This window comes from Dermacentor silvarum, chromosome 1, assembly GCF_013339745.2.
Source record: "Dermacentor silvarum isolate Dsil-2018 chromosome 1, BIME_Dsil_1.4, whole genome shotgun sequence".
NCBI classification, from domain to species: domain Eukaryota; kingdom Metazoa; phylum Arthropoda; class Arachnida; order Ixodida; family Ixodidae; genus Dermacentor; species Dermacentor silvarum.
The window spans coordinates 141546580-141570656 of NC_051154.1; the positions used below are offsets into that span (position 1 = coordinate 141546580).

General features: G+C 47.7%; 1 protein-coding gene across 1 annotated transcript in view; it reads right to left on the bottom strand.

Moving 5' to 3' along the window:
• Positions 1 to 24077, bottom strand: part of LOC119436152 (alcohol dehydrogenase [acceptor]) — a 76744-nt gene that overhangs the window by 31808 nt on the left and 20859 nt on the right. The window contains exons 8-9 of the mRNA XM_037702913.2: positions 20606 to 20745; positions 17251 to 17434 (exon numbers count right to left, since the gene is read on the bottom strand). Coding sequence (XP_037558841.2) covers positions 17251 to 17434; positions 20606 to 20745 — 324 coding nt within the window. The remainder of the gene's footprint in view (positions 1 to 17250; positions 17435 to 20605; positions 20746 to 24077) is intronic.

Below are 24077 nucleotides of genomic sequence, written 5' to 3' on the forward strand. Positions count from 1 at the left end.
TGACCAGGTAAGATTAGCGGTACTATGAACACGTGAATACTTTTATGAATATACAGGCTGTAACTCCGTGTTGTTCAGTAAGTAATACCCGTGTCACACGGGCGTTTGGAAGGCCTTCCAACCGATAGTCAGTTGACTCAAAGGTCAAGTTCGAGCTGCTACACGTGCGGTTTCGAAGGCCGCCGAGTCAATAGTCTATCGAGTCAACGGAGCACCCTACAACTCTGTTGAAATCTGGATGGCCTTTGAGCAACGGAAGCGGAAACAGCGCGAACATGCCGTCTCTTTCACAGTGTGCTCGTACTCACGGTTAGAAAGAACAAATCCAACCAAAATGCTCTAAAAATACTATATATGAGTGTTATTAATTATTCAATAACCTATTTTCGCCACTTCTTATGTGCGAACTGCACATACTCTCGACAACAGCGACGTGCTTGTGTTCATTCCTTCCTCCATGTTGTCTAGTACACTCTCCCTCTACTCCATGTGTTGCCGGATTCCGTCATATCGCCGCCATTTCGCAACATAAAATAAATTATAGCGTTTTTAAGTGGTTTTAATGTTCTTTAACTTTTGGTTACATGAAAACGAAAATAAAGATCCGCAGCGCCACACAATTTTGCGAGAAACGCCTGAACCACTCAACGGCCTTTCAAAAGTGCCGTGTAGCAGCGCGACAACTCCTTCGAGTCGATAGAGTTGTGGCGTTTCGAAGGCCGTCGACTGGAAGGCCTTCCAAATGTACCCGTGTGACACAGGTATAAGTCGAAGAGTTGTTTTGAATGGGAGTTGCTCAGCTGATGTTGCTGCTACGTCTGGTGTGCCGCAAGGCTCCGTGTTGGGGCCGATTCCTTTCCACTTTTTTAATGCGAAAGCATTATATGCGCCATTACGCGAAAACCCGTAATTGTAGTCGGCGGCGTGACCGAATGACGCTACCAAAAATGGCCGACGGCAAAGAGTAAAAACGCGTAAAAAATGCTCGAATTGATGACAAATTTAGCAGGCAGGTTCATGTAAACAAAGTAAACTAATCCCTTTGAAAAGAAAAATAGGTAAATTTTGATCTGGGCGGGAACCGAAACCGGGCCTGCGGGGCGCGGAGGAGACCCAACTTTGTCCCCTACGACCGGATAAACTCATCCTAGCCAACTCATCCTAGCTCGACTCGCAACTCCCGCTCCACCGCTACTCCAAATTCCGTCGCTGCCGAAAATGTATGCAGCCATCTACGCCTCAAGCTCTGGCGAGGAGCCGGCCCCGGCCGCCCCAACTCTCTGCCCTACGCCACCCCAAGCTACCCATCAACGATCATAAAATCATCCTCCGTCCCCGTGGCGGCCTCAACCTTCGGACCGTGAACGGCGTTGCGCTTCGCGATGGGATTCTGCAAGCAGCCCGCCTCGGACACCAAGAGGCCAAGCCAGACGCCGTAATCATCAACACCCTCCAACACGTCGTCCTCATCAACACTCCCGACCCACAACGCCGACACCACTACCTCGAACAAGACTTTTCGAACAAGACTGGGTGCCCAAGCACATCTACTACTCCTCTGTACTATATAGGTGCTACATCTGAAACAGCCTGAAACCGTAGCCATCTCCTGAAACAGCCCTCCAACCGTACCAAGCCTATGGCCTGATCCCACTCCTGGCCCGGACTCAGGCAAACCCCAGTTCCAGTCCCCCAAAAACCACCTGCACAGGAACCCGGCCGCCACACCAGCGAGGTGAGATGGGCAGACGTAGTCTGCCAGGACTCCGCCAACCCCCTCTAGAAAATGTTGCATGTCCGCGCACAGCTCGCCTCCCTCCACAACACCAACCAACGCCTTCAGTCGCAGCTGCATGCCTTCCTGCAGGTCGTCACCCCTACCCCGGCGACAATGATCTCGGCCGCTCATAAACTCCCTCCCCTACTACCTTCTCCTCCTACTCGCGAACAGCCGGCCAAGAAGAGGGCTGCAACTCCCACTACCTCCTCGGCCACACCAACATCGGCCGCGGCAACCCCGGCCCTAGCCCCACAATTCGAACAACTCGTGGAGACCAAAATTCAGGCCGTGGTGCAGACGGCCATCCAAGCCTTCACCCAACAATTCTCCAACCTCACTATCCGTCTAGACGAATTTGCTCGCCAAATTGACGAGCGATTTAAGGAGCAAGATGCCCTCCACGCGACAGCCTGTGCTGCCGCGCGGCCTAAAAAGAAGGCCAAGCTCCACACCCTCTCCACTTCCCCGCTGCAAACTAGACCCTTTAGCTGTGGCACCAAATGTGTATTTATATAAAAACGTTGCGAGGCGAGAAGGTGGTAAAGACTTCCGACGCTGCTCGACGAGTTTCCCGTTCTGATCTCGTCGAAAACCTCCGAGCCGCCCCCAGAGGGCCTGGCAACAGTCACCAACGCCGCACGCGTTCGGTGCGAACGCGGGCAAAACGGCGACGGCGTCGACAACAGTTCTGCGCGTTGCGGGTGCTGCTGCATCTCCAAGTTTATACAGCTGATAAAACTACTATCCTTACTCCGTATAGCTCTCTACTAAGTTGCTATCGCCATTGGTGCTTCGCCTTTCGGGTGTCTCCTTGCCTGACCCCTTGTATTTATGTCCAATTGAACGCCGCGGAGCGCTCCTTCGAGTTACGAACTCGTGGGCAAGCGAGTGCGTTCAGACGTTTAGCGCGTTTTCATTTGGCCTCGCGCCGTTAGAACGCAGGGGTGAACTTGCACGGAGGCGGAACGTGCGGAAAAAACATTTCACCAAAGCAGCGTTGTACACGTTCCTCTAAAACAGGAACGCTCGTTCCTCGTTCCTTCCCAATCTTGGAACGAATTTCCGTTACAAGTTCCATTAATGCGAATGGAACGCGTTCTAGTTACATTTCTAACATTGTAACGTGTCGTTACATTAACGTTACGTTTGATTTTTTGAAATGAAAATGTGGTGTCGGATAATCTTGCGACGAAATAAAGTGTGCAATTTAAATCTCACATCAAACTGAGTATATTATAAGAATTTGAACATTGCCGGCGGCACATTATCAGGAGATAAAAAGAATCCAAAGCAACGCTCCTAGACGATTTTTTTTCAAGCAGCACCGGACATACTCCAGACATGTTTAACTGCCACTTTGGTGCTCGTCTATTACAAGTGCAACACATACGGCGCTTTCCACTTCGTTCTTCAAATGCGCAGTCAGGATACTGCGCTTCAGATCTGCAAATAGAAAGTTACTCGCATGCACCAATAGAATTGAATGTCTGCACAACAAAACCGCATCGAAAGGAACAATACTTAGGCGTTTAATGAATGCTGATCCAATATTGCAGTATGAGCGGAAAAAGAAATGTCCAGAATAGATGTTCTTAATTCAGTAAAGACCCTTGTTTGAACTCGGAAAGAGTTACATCTCGATGTTAGTGTCCGACAGGCCGCCATGGCGGAAAGAAACTACAGAAGGGAGCGTCACGTGGCAAACTTGAAGCCTAGTCATTAAAAAAATATAATGCAGAACTCGCGAAAAAAAAATGCACCATAGTCACGTGACAGACAAGCGGTAGTTCTTTGCTCCTTGCATGATGTGCTGCATACGTGCGTGCGTCGGTGCGCCTGTTTAGTGCCGTGGAACGTTTACAGAAGGAACGCCGTTCCCTCTGCCGTCCCTTTGTAAAAATAACGAGTTACCGTTACAGTTCCACCGAGCCGTAAAGGAATGGTGGCATTCCTCCGTTCCTCCCAAAAGGAACTAGTTCCTGGAACGCCGTTCCGTACAAAACTGCACCAAAGGGAATATATCGCTTTCGCATAGCCACACGTAAGCAGTTTGAAATGTCTCTCCAGAATTTCTTTTTTTTAACAGCGAAGCTGTTTAAGCCAGCCGTAATTTGTGGTGCATATCAAGAAACTACCAAAAAAATTAATAAACTTTCTTGCAGAGGTGGGTTTCGAGGCCGCGTACCTCCGGTCCCAAAGCGAGCGTCAGAACCACTAGGCTATACAGCCACGCTGCCAGAACATGCATTTATGCTAACCATATGATTGCGTTCGAGCGTCGTCGTATTCCTCCACAGCTGGCGTGTTTGTACGCTCGTGCTCTGCGAGGTGAAGAGGTTTCGCGCGCTATAAGAGCAAGAGAGAGAGAGAGAGAGCGACGCATTCACGGAGCGGGTCTCCTGGAACGCGGTGTCGGTGTTGCAAGCTGCGCTGTGCAACGCGCGGTGTCGGCCGTAAGTCCGAGACGCGCGAAAAGAAATTATCGTCTACATGAGTAATAAGATGAAAAGTTCGTGCGCACTTCCGGAAAATGCTGGGCTACGATCACACAGCTTCGCTGTTTCAAGCTTTGCGCGACCGAGTACAAGGTTTTTTATGTGTGATATTATTGAACCGGGATACAATTTTTGTGGATGATTGTGTACTGTGTGCAAGGGCATCTAATGAGTCATTGTTTTTATTGGCGGCCGACTTGAAGCGCGTATAAAAATGGTGTGTCACTAATAGCATGTCCCTAAACAAGTAATTATGTAGCAGCTTCACTAGAAAAATGTAACAAAATCAGATATAAGTATTTGTTAAGTGGCCAGTTGAAATAGAAAAATAATTCACCAATGAAATATTTAGGTCTTATGCTGTCAGATGATGGCTCTTGGTCATAACATGTTAGTACCGTAGTTAGAAATACAGGGCATGCCCTTTACTTCTTGCAACAAAGTTAAAAACACATAAGTATTAACGTAAGAGAGCAGCGTGAAAAACAAGTTTTACCAATGTTGGTGTAGGCATGCTGTGTGTTGAATGTGGTTTCTGATGTGAATATCAGTGCGCCATTTGGGTGAACGTTAAAGAACCCCAGGTGGACTAAAGTAATCCGGAGTCCCCCACCACGGCGTGCCTCATAATCAGATAGTGGTTTTGGCACGTAAATCCCAACAATAAATTTTTTGCATATTAATGCTCTAGAAAAAGTCCAATTCGTCGCGACACTGTTCTACCTGGGGATATACAACCACTTTCTAAGTGTAAGAGGAAAAAATAACTTGACTGGATCCTTTTGCTTGAACAGGGAAGCAGGTTACGTCTTAAATTGTTTTACTCAATCTTTCATAATCATATTGACACGTATACATGTTTATCTTTCACCGGTGACCACTTTTCACCGGCTAACAAATGTTAAACGTAATCGCTAGGCACAGGACGCGCCTGCAGGTATCGGAAGTTTCTGGAACGTTATCGATGCTTCTATTCGTTGTCTCTTGTCACCGACGCTCATGTCATCTGATTGTATGAGCAACGCGAATTATCTAGAACTTTCTGGAAGACACGCGGGTACCACGGATTATTCTGGGACCTTCGATGACTCATGTATAAAAGCCGACGCGTTTCGCCGCTGATCAGATTTCGACGATCACCGTCTGTGTTCGCCGCTTTCGTTGTGCTTCGAGTGTAGCTTGATTTTGTGGGCCTGCAAGGGTTCGCCGTCAGCGCGCCACGTCCACAGCTTGGCGAGCGGTCACGTGACATCGCCGACTACCTCGCCAGAGCCCAGTGGCAATCACGACGACCCTCACGCTCGCCGTCACCAGGCCGCTACATCTGGCCCCGGGTTGGGCCGGGTAAGGGCTGTATGCCGGCCCAACCCGGGGCCGATCTCCTAGCCCTTACCCGGGAAACTAAAGGCAGCAACCGATGGAGGTGCGGTTGCTGTGCGACGCAATGCTGAAGATACTCCGCCGCCGACGAACTAAATTCGCGAATCATCATGACGAGGTATCAGCATAGCGCCTGGCAAGAGCCTTCACGACAACACTTCGCCGCCGAAAGTAGACCTACCAACGCGACGTAGCAGCAGCGCAGCAAGCCGACGCAGCGGTGATCCGACGCCACGACTTAACCGTAACGCCAGACGATGGTCTACCGATCTAGACGCACGTGCTATTCGATGGTCATAACGTCACCGCTCTCGTCGACACTGAAGCCGACTATTCCGTCTGCAGTGGCGAGTTCGCCGCCAAGTTGAAGAAGGTGAAAACGGCCTGGCAAGGACCCGATATCCGGACAGCGGGAGGCCACCTAATAACGCCGGCTGGAATCTGCACAGCGCGAGTCACGGTAAACAACCGCACTTACCCGGCGAGCTTCGTAATCCTGCAGCACGGCTCCAGGGATGTTATCCTAGGCATGGACTTTCTAAACCAACACGGTGCAGTCATCGACTTAAGGTCCAAGACGATAACGCTTTCAACGCACAACGCGACACCACCGGATACAAACACCAGTTACGATGCCTTGAATGTGCTAGAAGAACAAGTCACCGTTCCGCCTCGCTCCAGCTGTAATGATTTCCGTCGGTACCGAAGTGCCTGCAGACATGGAGGTCATCATCGAGGGCGATCATCACTTACTGCTCGACCGTGAAATTTGCGTCGCTAGAGGCATAGCTGAGCTACGTGCAGAGAAAGCAAGGGTGATGCTCACGAACTTCATCCCCGAATACAAGCACATTAACAAAGGCACCACGGTCGCCTACATCGACTAAATAGTACAATCCAGCGGCGCTTTCGCCTTCACGGATTCTAGTGCACCTGCAACGATGACTGTAGTACCAAAACCAACTTTCGACGTCAATCAGAACCTTCCCAATCATAAGAAAGAATAGCTAAAAGCTCTGCTCTTGCAATACAAGAACTGCTTCTCGTCGTCGTCAAAAGTTCGACAAACCTCTGTCGCCAAGCACCGCATCATAACCGACGAATATGTCCGCGCACTCGGTCAGAGCCCCTACCGAGTTTCGGCGCGCGAACGCGAGGACATAAGGCACCAAGTTGACGAAATGCTACGCGACGACATCATCCAGCCATCCAAGAGTCCGTGGGCGTCCTCCGTGGTGTTAGTAAAGAAGAAGGATGGAACGTTACGTTTCTGCGTCGATTATCGTCGCCTCAATAAAATCACGAAGAAGGACATATACCCTCTCCCACGTATTGACGCCGCCTTGGATCGACTCTACAACGCAAAGTACTTTTTGTCAATGGGCCTCAACACCGGCTACTGGCAAGTCGAAGTCGACGAGAGGGACCGGGAGAAGACTGCCTTTATAACACCAGACGGAGTGTTCGAGTTCAAGGTCATGTCGTTTGGTCTTTGCTGGGCACCTGCGACTTTCCAACGCATCATGGATAATGTACTGGCAGGCTTGAAGTGGCAGACTTGCCTCGTCTATTTGGACGACGTCGTTTGCCTCAAGCTTCGAGGAACACCTCCGGCGCCTTCAAAAGTTCTTCAAGTTATGAAGACCTCCGGACTCACGTTAAAGCCAGAAAAGTGCCGCTTCGCATACGAGGAGCTCTTGTTTTTGGGCCACTCATCAACAAGTCTGGAGTTTGCCCTGACCCACAGAAAACTGCGGCCATCGCTGACTTTCCTCCGCCCGCCGACAAGAAGGCAGTCCGTAGATTTCTTGGACTGCGCGCCTATTACAGGCGCTTCGTGAAGGACTTTTCACGGATCGCTGAGCCACTGACGTACCTCACGAAGGCCGACGTCGAGTTCAAGTGGGAGACGCCGCAAGTCGAAGCATTTGAAGAACTGAAGCGACGCTTGCAATCGCCGCCAATACTTGCACATTTCGAAGAAAAAGCCGATACCGAAGTGCACACCGACGCAATCAGTGTAGGACTCAGCGCTGTGCTTGTGCAGAGGACTTACAGACTTGAAAGGGTTGTAAGTTACGCTAGCCGGTCGCTGTCGAAGGCGGAAACAAATTATTCCACAACCGAAAAGGAATGCATCGCCATCATCTGGGCTACATCAAAGTTTCGTCCCTACCTCTATGGCAGGCCCTTCAAAGTTGTCAGCGACCACCACGCCTTGTGTTGGCTAGCTAACTGGAAGGATCCTTCAGGTCGCCTCGCACAATGGAGTTTGACACTTCAAGCATTCGACATCACCGTCGTTTACAAGTCCGGGCGAAAGCACCCTGACGCCGACTGCTTGTCTCGCGCTCCCGTTGAACCGCCGCCACAGGACGACCAGGATGACGACACTTTGTCGGGACCCATCAGTCCTTGTCTGCTTGTCTGGCGCCCCCGTCGAACCGCCGCCACAGGACGACCAGAATGACGACACTTTCTTGGGACCCAACAACAGCGAGCTGACCCGGAACTAATGAGCCTTGTAGACTGCCTGGAAGGCAAGACCGTCATTGTGCCCAAGGTGTTCAGGCGAGGATTGGCGTCGTTTTTCTTGCAAAACGACATTCTCTTAAAGACGAACTTCTCGACTGTTTGAGCCAACTACCTCCTCGTGGTACCCTCAGCATTGCGTCCAGAGGTTCTGCGAGCTCTCCATAGCGACCCAACGGCTGGACACCTCAGTTTTTCCCGCACGCTCGCGAGGATCCAAGAAAAATACTACTGGCTTCGCCTCTCTGCCGACGTCGCCCATTACGTAAGGACATGCCGAGACTCTCAGCGACGCAAAACACCGCCGACAAGGCCAGCCGGACTTCTACAGCCGATCGAGCCACCTCGCCGACTGTTCCAGATGATCGGGATGGTAATACTGGGGCCTTTCCCGACGTCGACGTCCGGGAATAAATGGATCGTCGTAGCCACGGACTACCTCACGCGCTACGCCGAAACAAAAGCCTTGCCCAAAGGCAGTGCCGCCGATGTAGCCCGATTTTTCGTTGAGAACACCCTCCTGCGTCACGGTGCCGCAGAAGTCCTCGTCAACGACAGAGGTACAGCCTTTACGGCAGAACTAACTCAAGCCATCCTGCGATACAGCCACACAAGCCATCGCCGAACCACCGCCTACCACCCGCAGATGAATGGCCTCACCGAGCACCTAAATAAGACCATCGGCGACATGCTGGCAATGTACGTCGACGTCGAACACAAGACGTGGGATGCTATCCTTCCGCACGTGACCTTCGCATACAACACGGCCGTGCAAGAAACGACGCACGTGGCGCCGTTCAACCTGGTCTACGGAAGGAACCCGGCAACAACGCTTGATGCCATGCTACCGGACTTCACCGACGAAGAAAATCTCGACGATGCCAGCTATATGCAGCGTGCCGAAGAAGGCCGACAGCTCGCCCGCCTGCGCATCAAAAACCAGCAGAGGACCGACAGCCGACACTACAATCTTTGACGACGCTACGTCGAGTACCAGCCCGGCGAACGTGTTTAGGTCTGGACTCCGATACGCCGACGAGGACTTAGCGAGAAACTGTTACGTCGCTATTTCGGACCATATAAGATCATCCGACGTATTGGCACACTGGACTATGAGGTCGTGCCAGACGGCATTTCGTAATCACAGCGGCGCCGGGTACGACGTGAAGTCATATAGTTTTTCACTATAACACCTAGAGGGTAAACTGGCGCCACCGTCTATGCGATTTTCTTAAAGGGCGCCGTGCCCTCATGGGAAGGACGGGATATGTGTTTGCGAGGCTTGTGTTGGCTGGTGTTGTACGAGGCTCCGTCTAAAACGTGTTTATATGGCTACACAAATAACGCATTCTTAAAATAAAATCTACATAAAAGGCTTTCATTCACCCATATTACATCTCTCAATAAAGTTTACTCACCTGCAGTGCAGCATCAAGCGAAGAAAAGCAAGAACAGACGACAAGTTGTTCCAAAGCGAGCGAGAATCTTATCGTCTGCCCTCCAACTTTAGCGGCCAGCTGATACTTATTACGTTCCATAGAATTCTGCATTGAATAGTATGTCCTCAAAAGTAAACAAAACACGTTTTTGTGTAATAATAAAGCTAAAGCAGTTTTTTACGCGCTGTTTTAGCAGGAAATGAATCATTGTGAAAGACGGAACGGTACTAGCCAGGCGCGTCTTCAAGGCGTTCTGGCTCTCCAAGAACGATGCCAATCCGAAGTCACAATATACCGGCATTCCCATGGATACCACAGTACAGCAGCGCCAGTTTTCCCTCTAGGTAATATTGTGAGAAACTCTACGCGTGAAGTCATCCACGTGGTGCGTCTTAGCCCTTTCTACGCCCGCTGACGAACTTCGGTACTTTGTTACTTTGTTATTGTTTGCTGTTTTTATTGCGATAACAATTATATGGACACTTAAACCGGATTTCTGTCGTCGGTGTCGCCGTCGTCGTGAGATTCCGTATAGATTCCAAGGGCGATAAAATATGCGCGAGCGAAAGCGCGAGGGGGGGGGGGGGGGACGCGCGCGCTATCACGGAAAGCGAACGCACGGCCGAAAGCAAACGCGACCGTCGCGCGAAAGGCCGTGGGGGTATGGGAGGGAGGGAGGCGGGGCGACGCTGTGCTCCGGCACCAAAGGCGTATCTTGCAATCGGGCGTAAGGGGAACTTGCCACTCTATCTCCCACGCGAAAGCAACAAAGCGGTAATGCAGCGCGAGGAGGGAGGGGGGGGGGGCAGGTTCTACTCTGCCAACAACTCAGTTCGTACTTTGCCCGGCTGTGGCCGTCGCCCGCACAGTCTCCTATCTCCACACGGCCCTGACCTTTGTATGCGCTGTGCATCCGCCGCTCAGTTTCCTTTGAAGCGATAGACCCCACGAACCCCTCCCGCTGCGGCGGCTGCGATTGCTGCCAACGGTTTAAATTATGGGGTTTTACGTGCCAAAACCGGTTCTGATTATGAGGCACGCCGTAGTGGGGGACTCCGGAAATTTTTGACCACCTGGGGTTCTTTAACGTGCACCTAAATCTAAGTACACGGGTGTTTTCGCATTTCGCCCCCATCAACTGCCAACGTTTTGACAGTCGTTGTCTGCGGTGATTCAGTGTGATCTATTCATGTTTGCTTGTGCGCGCTGACACCATGCCTGTTAATTCAGTTAGTAAGCGGATGTGTCCAAGTTTATGCAGCCGATAAAACTACTATCCCTACTCCGAATAGCTCACTACTAATTTGCTATCGCAATTGATGCTTCGCCTTTCGGGCGAAACTGAGACTTTTTTTTTTCCTCTCTCTGTACGCGTGGTTTTGTTTTCGCTTTCTTGTTTGTATCATCGGGACGATGCTTTTTAGGGGGAGGGTATTGACACGTATATATGTTTATCTTTCACCGGTGACCGCTTTTCACCGGCTAAAAATGTTAAACGTTATCTCTAGGCACAGGACGCGCCTGCATGTATGGGAAGTTTCTCGAACGTTATCGATGCTTCTAGTCGTTGTCTTTTGTCACCGACGCTCATGTAATCTGATTGTATGAGAGACGCGAATTATCTAGATCTTTCTGGAAGAGATGTGGGTACCAGGGGTTATTCTGGGGCCTTCGATGACTCATGTATAAAAGCCGACGCATTTCGCCGCTGATCAGATTTCGACGATCGCCGACTGTGTTCACCGCTTTCGTTGTGCTTTGAGTGTAGCTTGCTTTTGTGGGTACATGTTCGCCCAATAAAGAATCAGTTTCGTCATACAGTTTTACGACTCTTTACTTCAGCGTCACTACTACATGACAGTATGGGAATCTGCTGATCAGACTATCTGAAGTAGAGCACTGCACGGGCCGGTTTTTCAGGTCCGGGCCTGGCCCGAGACCGAAAGTACCATTTTTTGGCCGGCCCGGTTCTGTTCCACCCATTAGCCCTTTTGCCTTTACGAAGCTAGCTCGCGTTCTCGATTATTGTGAAGATACTGTCATGTGATCAACGGCCGCCGGGCGGTCTTCAAGCTGCATCATAGCAAGTTTTTGCCGAAAATATAGATATGATCATGCCGAAAATATATTTTTGTGCAGCAACAAAATATTGCCGTCGACTCTGCCTCTAGGCACGTCTTCCGCTCTTGAAAAATGTAACGAGCTCTATCGAAACTCATCTCATTGATTCCCGTTAAGGATAGCTCGGATACCTGAGACAGTCTAATGATTGTTTTTGCAGCGAGTCTCGCACCAATCCAATAGTTTTCAATTTCTTTAGCGCGACTGCAGTGCATATATATTTCTAACTCTTTGTCAGGTTGATTCAAATCTGTGATGTCTAGCAACTCATGAAGTGTGCCTTTCGCCGCTATTCCCACCCACCCAAATGTGTTTCTCCTGGTCGATAGGCGGCGCCGCTGTCGAAATCACACCGCTACCTCCATCAAACTTCGGGTCGTCCGTCACATGCCTGAGCACGATCACCTCTAGGAATTCGAGGTGTTAATAGGCTGGGAACAATGTGGACAAGAGTTCGTTAGTGTCGCGAAGACGAAAGAATTCCTGCAGAACCCATGTTAAGATGATTACCGAAGTTAATGCGATTAGCATTTACACAATCTTGCGAACAAGAAGCGACACACCGTGTTAGCTAAGACATCTTTGTTTAGAATCCGTAGTGTTTCATCTCATTTTCAAGTGATTCGGCTATATGCGGCCATACACTGTCTCCCTGATTGACCCGATTTGTTATGACCATCGCTCGCCAATGTTACCTCACGATGGTAGAACAACGACCGCAGGCCGACAGCGCATTCAGTGACGACGATGGAATTACGAGGTAGCAATGATGTCGATAGAACGACGAAGGCATATAAGGACGACGGCATGACGACGATGAGGGGATTCTGAAGTGACGGCGATAAATAATTGCGACGGAATACAATGCCATGACACCGGTGTTCTAATCTCGATTGATTGACAATAATAGCACAATACTAGCGGAATGAAATAGAAATTATGCTGATGGAACGGAAGGTGGTATGACGACCAAAGCATTTAGTAATTTTTAGCCAACCAGACACGCTTCTGAATAACATACCAGCCTGCTCCCTTTCTTTTCTCCTATTCCTTCCCAAGACGCTTTGCATACATATCCTCTGCCGTTGAGCTCAGTACACCAGTGCTCTAGCTCATTAGGCCACGATCACACGTTTACAAACGTATCTTGCCAACAAGTATATTATTCAAGCTCGAACTTAGGGGGAACATTGAGCTTGGGGGCTCCTATCGAAATACATGGGAAATCGGAAATAGTTTCTCAGAGCAACCAATGCACCAAATTTGATGAGTTAAGTTGAATTTAGAAAAAAAAGTTGAAGTGTAGTGATTGCCGAAAGGGATATTTTATTATAGGCTGGTCTACCTTTCTTACGTCGAATTTTAAAGAATTGCCAAATTTCGAAAAAAGAAAACTTGGCGTATAGAGCTATGTAGCTCAGCAGCTAAAAATGATGTCAGCATTCTGTAAACTGCACCTAATAATACATCGAAAGCGGATAGCAATCATATATCATACACCATCCTCAAATATACCACTATGTTGTGAATGTTGCATTTGCAAAACCCTTCCAAACATTATAACAAATTCACGTAAGCTTTAAGTTAAAGCAAAAAAATTGTTCGCTTTTAATGCTCCAACAGGTTCAGTTTATAGAAATGCCATATTTGTTTTTATTGGCTGAGTTCCGGATTTGTAAACTTCATGCTTCTATTTTTTTTGAAATTTATGAACATCCTGCAATTCTTTGAAAACATTACACTATCTAAACGAAAATTCTATTTGCTGCAGTCTCTGCAATTTAACTTTCCCTCTTAAATGCAACACATTCCATTCAAATCGGTTCAGCGGTTTTCTCATGAAAGCATTCCTGCATTTTACATGTATTTGATAATCCGGCATCGAAGATAGGCCCGAGCTAAAGCTTCCTCTTAAACAATGGATCACGCCAGTTTTATAGGAAACCCATGAAACAGAACCCTGACGTATACGCAAGACCGTGGCCACAGTGTTGTGCAAATAAAAAGTCTGCTCAATGAAAAAAATATATAATCATCGGAAGGTTCGCGGGAGCCGTTATCTCGATCAGACATCTCTCCAGAATGCGGACGAGCTTTCTGGCGAAGTGTCTAGCAAAACCGTCGATTCATTGTCAGTAGAGCAAGTACCTGGCCGTCTTCGAGATAACGCTGATACACAAGCGCGCTCATTTCCAAGCACCGAGGTGAAGCCACAGCTTCAGGGTGTGTTTCTTTTTATTGCGCTTTCTTTAGTTGTGCGTCATAGCATACGTCATAGCGGGAATTTCGAATTCTTTAAGGTCGATACGCCACGTGGTGGCGAAAAAAGGAAACTGTACGAAATGTCCCTAATTCCTGGTATTGTTGAAGTGGGAGGTAAGGCACCACGGCAACCAGTTGGTAAAGCTCTCCCAAGAAACAAAGGACCTAATAAAAAAACGACAAAACATGACAATGTCCAACTCAAGAGACCAGATAGAATTCTCTGAACTGTCCAAACTGATCAACAAGAAGAAAATAAGGGATATTCGAAATTATAACATGGGTAAGTTTGAAGAAGCTGTAAAATATGGACGCAGCATTAAATCAGTAAGAAGAAATCTTGGCATAGGACAAGGCAAGATGTATGCACTGAAGGATAAGCATGGTAATATCATCAGCAATTTCTATGACATAGTAAAAGCAGCGGAAGAATTCTATACTTACCTGTACAGTGCCCAAAACAGCCAAGCTACTTTCATTCTAAATAGTGATGAACCGGATACAGAGGCTCCTTCTATAACTAGCGATGAAGTTAGAAGGGCCTTGAAAGACATGACCAGGGGAAAAGCTGCTGGAGAAGATGGAATAACAGTAGATTTAATCAAACATGGAGGCGATATCATGCTTGAAAAGCTTGCGGCCCTTTATACGCAATGCCTCACAACTTCAAGTGTACCAGAGAGCTGGAAGAACGCCAACATTATACTAATGCATAAGAAGGGAGACGTTAAAGAATTTCAGAATTATAGACCCATTAGCTTGCTTTCAGTATTGTATAAAATATTCACCAAGATAATTTCCAATAGAATCAAGGCAACACTTGACTTCAGCCAACCAAGAGAACAGGCTGGCTTCAGGAAGGGATATTCTACGATGGATCATATCGATGTCATCAATCAGGTAATCGAGAAACCTGCGGAGGACAATCAACCTCTCTATATGGCTTTCATAGATTATGACAAGGCATTTGATTCAGTAGAGATACCAGCAGTCATAGAGGCATTGCGTAATCAAGGAGTACAGGAGGCATGCGTGAATATCTTAGCAAACATCTACAAGGATTTCACAGCTACCTTAGTTCTCCACAAGAAAAGTAGAAAGTTACCTATCAAGAAAGGGGTCAGGCAAGGAGACACAATATCTACAATGCTATTCACTGCATGCTTAGAAGAAGTATTCAAGCTCTTAGACTGGGAAGGCTTAGGAGTGAGGATCAACGGCGAATATCTCAGCAACCTTCGGTTTGCAGATGACATTGTCCTATTGAGGAACAATGTGGACGAATTACAGCAAATGATTGAGGACCTTAACCAAAAAAGTGTAAGAATTGGGCTGAAGATGAATATGGAGAAGACAAAGATAATGTTCAACAGCCTGGCAAGGGAACAAGAATTCAGGATCGCCAGTCAGCCTCTAGAGTCTGTAAAGGAGTACGTTTATCTAGGTCAATTACTCACAGAGGACCCTGATCACGAGAAAGAAATTTACAGACGAATAAAATTGGGTTGGCGTGCATACGGCAGGCATTGCCAAATCCTGACTGGGAGCTTACAACTGTCGTTGAAAAGAAAAGTGCACAATCATTGCATTCTACCGGTGCTAACATATGGGGTAGAAACTTGGAGGTTAACAAAGAAGCTCGAGAACAAGTTCAGGACCGCACAAAGAGCGATGGAACGAAAAATCTTAGGACTAACGTTAAGAGACAGGAAGAGAGCGTTGTGGATCAGAGAACAAACGGGCATAGCTGATATTCTAGTTGAGACTAAGCGGAATAAATGAAGCTGGGCAGGCCATGTAATGCGTAGGATGGATAATCGGCGGACCGTTAGGGTTACAGAATGGATACCAAGAGAAGGGAAGCGCAGTCGAGGTCGGCAGAAAACCAGATGGGATGATGAAGTTAGGAAATATGCAGGCGCAAGTTGGAATACGCTAGCGCAAGACAGGGGTAATTGGAGATCGCAGGGAGAGGCCTTTGTCCTGCAGTGGACATAAAATATAGGCTGATGATGATGATGATGATGACTTATATAGTTCCGCATCCACAGTGACCCATGTCGGGGCGAAAGAGGTTCGTTGAAGAGCGGCACGTATGTACACATTGCCACATACTCAGTTACCCAAGTTGGTCGGGCGGTTGATTTCGAACCCTGTTCCCTAAGCACAGCAGCCCGATGCGCTACCCATTCGATCATGGACTACCCGGGGACCCAGGTAAGGCGGGAAAACGGTGAGATCAGGATTCCTGCAGTAGTGGGTTTAGACTATGCACCACAAGGCGTTTGAACCCACCACCTCCCAGCTTCAACGGTTAGATACAAACAAACATGCATAGAAACATAGATAGAAAGCCTCCGGAAAGTCCATGAAGTACCTTAACAATGCTGATGAATTACAATGTTGGCTGATCCCGAAGGTAGTGCAGTTAAAAATGTGGGCCGTTCCCATGGGTATGCTCCACTGGGTATGTGCCGCACTTCCATGAACCTCTTTGAGGCGAACTGAGGTCACTGGGTATGTGCCATGGTGTATGCGCGGACTTCGCGGTGGCGCCGCGAGGTGGCGCTGGGTGTCCAGAGAGGAGCCCGGCTGCAGGACACGACTCATGCATGACGCGTTTCGGCTATTCGCTTACTTGGGCACGTATAACGCAGCTATTCCTTCCTGTAGATTGTATGCCAGCCTTATCATCCACCATTCACAGCCGGCTGATCCTGCTGATAACGCGGGTGGAGCACCGCTCTGACCACTGTAGAAGCCCGAAAAGCGCGAGAAGTAGTGGTATCAGAAAAGGCATCACTCCACAATCGTGGTATTCGATAGTCATCCTAGATGAATCTGCCCGAATTTTTTGCTAAGCTCCTTGTAGCCTTCATGCTGACACACCTATAAGAAAAGTGAGGTTTTCGGCCCCTTACATCTTAAATTATGTCGCTGTGTTGCCCAAATTTGCATTTTTAAGCCGCGTTGCTCATCCTGTAAAGCAAATTTTAATTAATGTCCTAAGAAATGAAAACAAAACTTAACTAGTTGAGCGCTGAAATGAAGAAAGAAGTGGGATATATTTCCACGCCTTTGGTTTCTGATCTACCAAATGTGTAGTGTTGGAGCAAACACTTTTCGTTAAAGAGTTTATCGGAAGAACAGGGTAGTTTGTGAAGCTCGTGCATTGAATTTATCTGAAAAAAGAACATTGGAAGAAACTCATCGTAATGTCCGGAAATGTGTGAAGTCATACCATTAGTCACGCAGTGAATGTCGTGAGGATCGTTGAAAAACAGTGGGTCAATGTTCGGCGGGTCAAGAGCGTTGCCTGTGTTTAAGGAAATGCGACCCTTCGACTTTGGGTGAAGGCAGGTGGCCAGCAGCAAAAATCCTTCTTTGTCATCCTTCCCAATGTCTGGGAACAAAGCGTCCATATCCTACAAAAAACTGTTATGTAATCACACATTTCGCGAAAAATATGAAACAGAAGCACCAAGACCACAATAAACAAGTACTATGCTATTGTTAAACATCCATATACTTAACATATATGCAAGCTAAGGACAAACTCGATAATATGACCCAGGTCTTGAAAGCCAACTGCGGTGGGCCTTTTTTGTTACCCATGCTGTAATTTTCGGTCAGTGTTCTCGAAGTCGAGAATCGATTCTTTCTCTCAAGCTGTTTTTTTTTTTATAGCTATGCACAAGAGCGATGATCTGCTGAAAATTTTCTCGCGCCGCCAGTGTTTCAATATGCTCGTTTCAACTCTCTGCAAGTAATGTAAAACTGATTATGTCTTCAGCGTAAAGACCAGGACAGCGCGCAATGAACGCAATGCTGCGTGGAACTTGGCTCTTTTGTTTGCAACAAACCCATCGTCGAAAGGCGCGTATATAGGCCGACGTAGCGCTAGCGCGCGCGCGCGCGCGCGCGCGCACGCACACACACACACACACACACACACACACACACGTGCGCGCGCGCGCTACGTCACGTTGGCGAGAACAACGTCTACAGTTCGACGCACTGGCGCAGCCAACGTAACCGGACGCGGCGAACGCGCACCGACGTGGCCGGCGTCGAGATGGCTCTTGCTCCATCCGCGCGTTGGTCGCGCCGACTGCGCCGACCCACAATGCATTGCGCGAAGAAAAAAAGGCGCCCACGCCGCTTCGCCGACGGGTGTACAATGAACAAGAAGTATTTTCTAGTGCACTGTAGACGGGTGCGACTGTTTTCACAGCAAATCCGTGCAGGGGCGGGGCCTCGCCTCGATGACGTGTTCTCGCCTCGATGACGTGTTCTCGAATCGGTGACGTAGCACCATTTTCTTTTAAATGCGAAGCATTTCTTGCCGGCGGCTCTGTTGTACCGCGTCCCACACCTCCCACAGCGCATACGCGTCCCCTACCCCTCTCTCTCCTCTCCTACGCTCCCCCTTTCTCTCTTCTAGGAATCCTGTAGGGAGCGGCGCCCGCGTGCCACACCACCAAAGCGCATGCGCATGCGCATCCCCTCCCCCTCTCTCTCCTCTCCTACGCTCTCCCCCACCCCCCTTCTTTCCTCTAGGAATCCGGAGCGGCGCGCTCGACAGGTGATGCGACAGCTGCATACTCCGCTGGGAGCGCCACGGTAGTTCCGCGGTATGAAAATGACGGAGCGCGCGTGCCTCATTCTCTCTCCTGTGCAGCGCCGCGATGAGCGCTCGGGCCGCTGCCGCGAAACCATCTCCCGCTCAAGCTAACCATCTCCCCGCTGCTTCGCATCCACACATGGTTCCCTTTAGCGGGAGCTGAAGTAATTTTTTTTCTTCTGTGTTTGGCGGCGCGGTCGGTGTGCGGCGCCTCAGTACGGATCAGCTCATTCCACGTGAGCGAGCAGTTGGCGCGCGTATAATATTCGCGGCGTGCGTTGTTTTGTTTCGCTTGTGAAAGCGCGGAATGCAACGATGAGCGAGCCTCCTGACCGACAGAAGGTGATCTAAAAGTACCTCCAAAGGTTACATCATCATGCAGACGGCTACTCCCGCCGCCGTCGACGATGTCAGACGCCGAAGTCAGACGATGAGCTTAAGCTTTTTGAGAGGTCCTTGGCTGCCGTCAACGAGAGATATGCTGTGCGGACATCAAGAGACCTGAACAAGCCGTCTAAATGTAAGGATGTATCGACTGCTTCTTAATGTTTCGCTGTGCGCGTAGATTTATCATTGAAAAACACACTAGTAATTTTAACCAGGGACTCAACCCGGCAGAACGACTTGTTTTTAGTTGCGTTTAGTAAGCAACACTAGACAATTGATTTATCTTGATTCGCCTTTTTGAAGATCGGGTTATCATTGTTCTGGTTATCGGTTCAGAGTTCCCCTGGCACCAATTTATTTCGGTTTGAGTGGAGTATTGTTTCGGTTACCGCGACATGACCAGATCCTCGGAAATTTTGATAAACATAAAAATAACTGAACCGTTATTTTTCGGCTTCAGTCATGATTAGAACCGCGAATGGCAGGTAATTGTGACTTTAAAAAATGAGAAAGTCTGCCCCTGCGCTCTTTACATAAATGCTTCAGAGCTGCGCTTGGGCGTTTATTTTGTAAGCATCTGCGCATGTTTTTTTAGCATTTAATTCAATACATTCGTTGAATACATTCATTGAACATTGAATTCAATTCAATTAATTGAAAATTGAATTTTTTAACATTGAACAGTTGAAAATCAGGCCTATGCCTTGTAGCAGGACCACGGATGGCACACACGGCCGTGTCACGGCATGCAGTACAGCTATGGTGGCCCTTCTAGCCACCATAGTACAGCCCCATCGCAATTCGTGTCTCGTGTTGCGCGTGTTGCGCACGATTGCTTTTTCAATGTTGCTATGGTTTTGCGCTTCTAAGCACGAGGTCGCGGGATCAAATTAGGGTCGCGGCGGCCGCATTTAGATGGGGGCGAATTGCAAAAGCGCTTGTGTCCCGTGCATCGGGGGCACGTTAAAGATCCCCTGGTGGTCAGAATTAATCCGGAGTCCCCCACTACGGCGTGCATCAGAATCAAATCGCGATTTTGGCACGTAAAACCCCAGAATTCAATTGAATTTTAAAAAAGAACGAAAGGCACATAATACCACTGCTTCTGAAACAAAAAGAACATTGCGAAAAAGCATAGGACGACAACCGAACGAAATATTACGTGTACGTTTATCTACCAACATACGGGTTGACAAAACCAGCAAGTGTGTGTCCTTGTTGAGTATGTTGGCCGCAGGCCCAACAACTTTTTTTATACTAATAGGTCAACAGTAACTCCTCATTAGTTTCAACGCCAACCGGTGCCTTGCTCAGTGTGTTCGCAGGATTAAGTAACCGTTGCCTAATAGATGCCACATGGTTTGACTGCTAACTGAAAGTCCATTCGCTGATTCATGCACTTCTTCAGGCCTTCTTTTATTTTTTTTTTGCGGTGACATAAGCTTTTAATGCTTACCATGAGGCAGATGGGTAAAATAAACGCTCTCTGCTTCAGATTTAAAGACACCGATGTTACCACGAAACCCCAGCCGTGTAGAACCCAAGTGCAGTATAGCAAACATTGCTTACTCTTGATTGTCCTTACCTCCTTCTTTAGATTAGAAATTCTTGCGAGTACGTCTTCTCGGAAGGAACCAAAATTCATAGCTAGAAACATTGCTTGAAGGTGACGATCTTTGACGTTTGTTCTGAGAACAGATGCAACAGCACTGGAGGCAAGGTGACCTGCAAAATAAAGCAATCATGGTCAGTCATAACCAACCACTCTTCTCTTCCAGCTTACGTGTGCCAATGTTTGACGAAAACTACTCTTACAAACAGTCAGCGTTACATTGTTTGAAACGGGTATATTGTTGTTCCGAGATTCCAACGCGATCGTGAGGATCCAAGGACAGCGACACGAATGCCATTAAACGAGATTGCGCTGCACTCGTTCGATTTCAATTTCAATGTCGATTTCAAATTCAATTTTCTTTGCATAAAGAATGTAGGAAGGGCCCGAACAAGTTGAAATTTTTCCACTTGACAGTTCAGCCTTGTTTTTTAATGTTTGTGCCCCTGTCATTGTGTCCTTATGTTAACTCTATCACCTTTGACAGCTCTCTAAGGTGCAGCGTGATGATGCCTTACAAAGGCGTCCCTTATTTGTAAAAAAATTGCTCGGTCCCTGGTCTTGTCCCTATAAATAAAGAGAAGCTGTAAATGCTTCACGCGATTTTCTTGTGGATAGTGATCTCATTAGTACCTTGTGACTAGGGCTATTTAAGTGACGTAAATTATGCCTCGCAATACCGCCATAATGCATTTGTCTTACCATTTGACAGTGTGTGTGTTTTGGTGTGCTTTTCTTTATTTTGTCCTCCATTTTATTACCTTGTCAACTTTTTCGCATCACAGACTTCTTGTTCGCTCTGCTTTGAACTCTTGTATTTAAACATGAGCAGACTAATTGCGCTTGTCACAAGACATACGCTGACTCTGCCTTATGCATGTATATATTCACAGTCTATATCAAATCCTTTGTATAGTTATAGAGTGTATTTAGGGAGTCTCCCTCTGTGCGTTTGTGAAAGCCTTTGACTATTTATTTTTATTTTTTCCATTTATACTGTTCCCTCGTCTAGGTTTTTAATATATATGTGTGTTAGATCTTCAGTAGACAGTTGAGCTCTTCCGTAGACAAACTTCCCATATTGTCGCAGTTAATAAACAACAACTTCTAGCAAGGTAAGCCTCTGTAAACGAGAAAAAAATATATCCTCCTCGCGCCGCTCATTTCCAAAATAGCGTTTTCTTTTATTATTCTGACAAACGCCGAAGCCTAACCGAAAATTTCAACAGTTACTTAGTAACCTCTTCTTTCTGCGTATGCCTGCAGGTAAACTCAACGCACTAAGAACGCGAAGGCAAATGTCTACAAACACCGCCATGGTACTCAACTATCATCGTAAACAGGCACTGACCGTAGGGAGCAGCTTTTCATGAGACAAAATAGCTACGTATGATTGTCATCGTTATGAAAGGGAAGACGCGAGCGCGTAGCAAATATCCTCGTCGGCAGCATGTTGCGCGGTGCCGTGGCGAGATGCGAAAACAAAAGGAGACATCACCGTTCCTTCTGCTCCTTGCACGAAAGTTCCTTTATCCTAATCCTTTTTTGTGGCACGCACGCGAAGAAAAACTGTGTCATTTGAATTTGATACGGATGCACTACGCATATCGCAGCTTCAGAAACAACACTAGCAAACCGTGAGTATGAGTGGCATCATGATCACCCAATCAGATACTTCCGTCTTCTCCGCTTGCGAAAAGCATCAACACATCAACAGGCAAATGTGCAAGAAGGGGCGCAGGCCGTAGAAGGAACTGCATCATGTGGCCGCCGCGCTGCGCAACATCTGGTCGACAAAGCTATACGCCACGAACTCGCGTGTTCCCTTTCATAAAGACGACGCCGGAGGAATACGAAAGAATGTCATGTATGGCTTTCAGAATTTTCGTGGGATAGTGTTCTGCTATACAAGTTGTGATGGATTGGATGGAACATGATTGGATTGGTTGACTCCAGGCACCGGTGCATTTGAACAAATTATAAGAATACAGGGTAAAGTGCACGTAGGAGTTCAGCCAATGGTATATCAAAAGTTGGCCTTTCGAGTGTTCAAAGATCTTTATCGTGGCACGTCAAGAGACCCTAACAAACATGCATGACATACAGAATGTAGGATTATTGCAGTGCAGTAGAGGCTAAAGTGTGCCACTAGGGACTGTTCACGACGTTCAAGGCGATATAGCCGAGTTAACACAGACACCTGCAGAGCCAGGAAAAGCGTGGCTCCTAATTACCTAAGCTTAGTGGCGAAAGGTATTTAATTATTTATTTACTTACGTATTTATTTATTTATTTGTTTATTTTTTAATTATATTGAAAACGTCTCCAAGAATACTGTCGCTGGTAAACTCAGAGCGGTAAATTGGTGTCTGAATACTATGTGAAAGAAAGGCATGAGGTAAAGTGAAGCCTCACGAAGCCTTACAGCAGTTAAGCAGTTCGCCACAACATGCATGATATGTCATTTAAGTAGTTGCGCTTTCGTCCGTAGTGCAAAGCAGTGACGCGATAGCTGGCGCAATATTATGAGCATTAGGTCTTGCACTGTTTAGGACGGTATCGGTTGGAGAGAGATATTTATTATAAGAGAAAAGATGAGAGGTTGACCTGAACTAGAACACAGAGCTAGAACACGGTTAACTGTGTTCTAGCCTGCTACTCAGCGTTGGGGTAGGAAGCGGCAGGATAATAAAGAGAGAGGAAGCAAGTAAAGATGATGATGATATGAAGAGAAGAGGCACGGAGAAAAAAAAACAGAAAAACATATTACACTTGCAGATGCGCGCAAGCAATCTCCTTTCGAGAAGAAGAAAACATTGAAACCACCCGATTCCCTGCCCATCGCGAACCTCCCTCCACTGATAGGCACCATCTTGGTGACATGTGTTGAAAGAAGGATCATCATCATCATCCACAACAACAACATCGTCATCATTATCAGTGTCGACTCAAGTCCGAATAGCTTTCGTTTGTGGAGGTGACGCTAGTGGGCGGTGGAGAATTAATGAGTCACGGCTTTTTCTTCCTCCTGTTATTTCCTATCCTGCCTTCCGCTTTTTACCGCTGGCTTCACTTCATTTCGTCTACCTTAGTGATATTTAATAAATAAGCTACAGAGCGTGGCGTCTGCCAGTCATAGACCGTCAGCCAATCATAGCAAGTGGGGGCTTTACCGCGCTCTCCAGGTGCAATATTTTTCCTGTGCTGCAGCGTCGTCGTAGTGGCGGAGAGGTAAAACCTTCGACCAGCATTCGAACTCTCGCGGGACGCAGCGGACTCTTTTTCGACACTGCTTTTCTTATTACTTAATTGAATCACTTTAGAATTCCTGCCACGAGCACCGGTGATCCCAGCAGACATTAAAACGACTACGGAAGTGAGCACGTAACAGCTATCCGCGTAAAAATCACGCAGATCCCACAACATACGGTAATCGACAAAACAG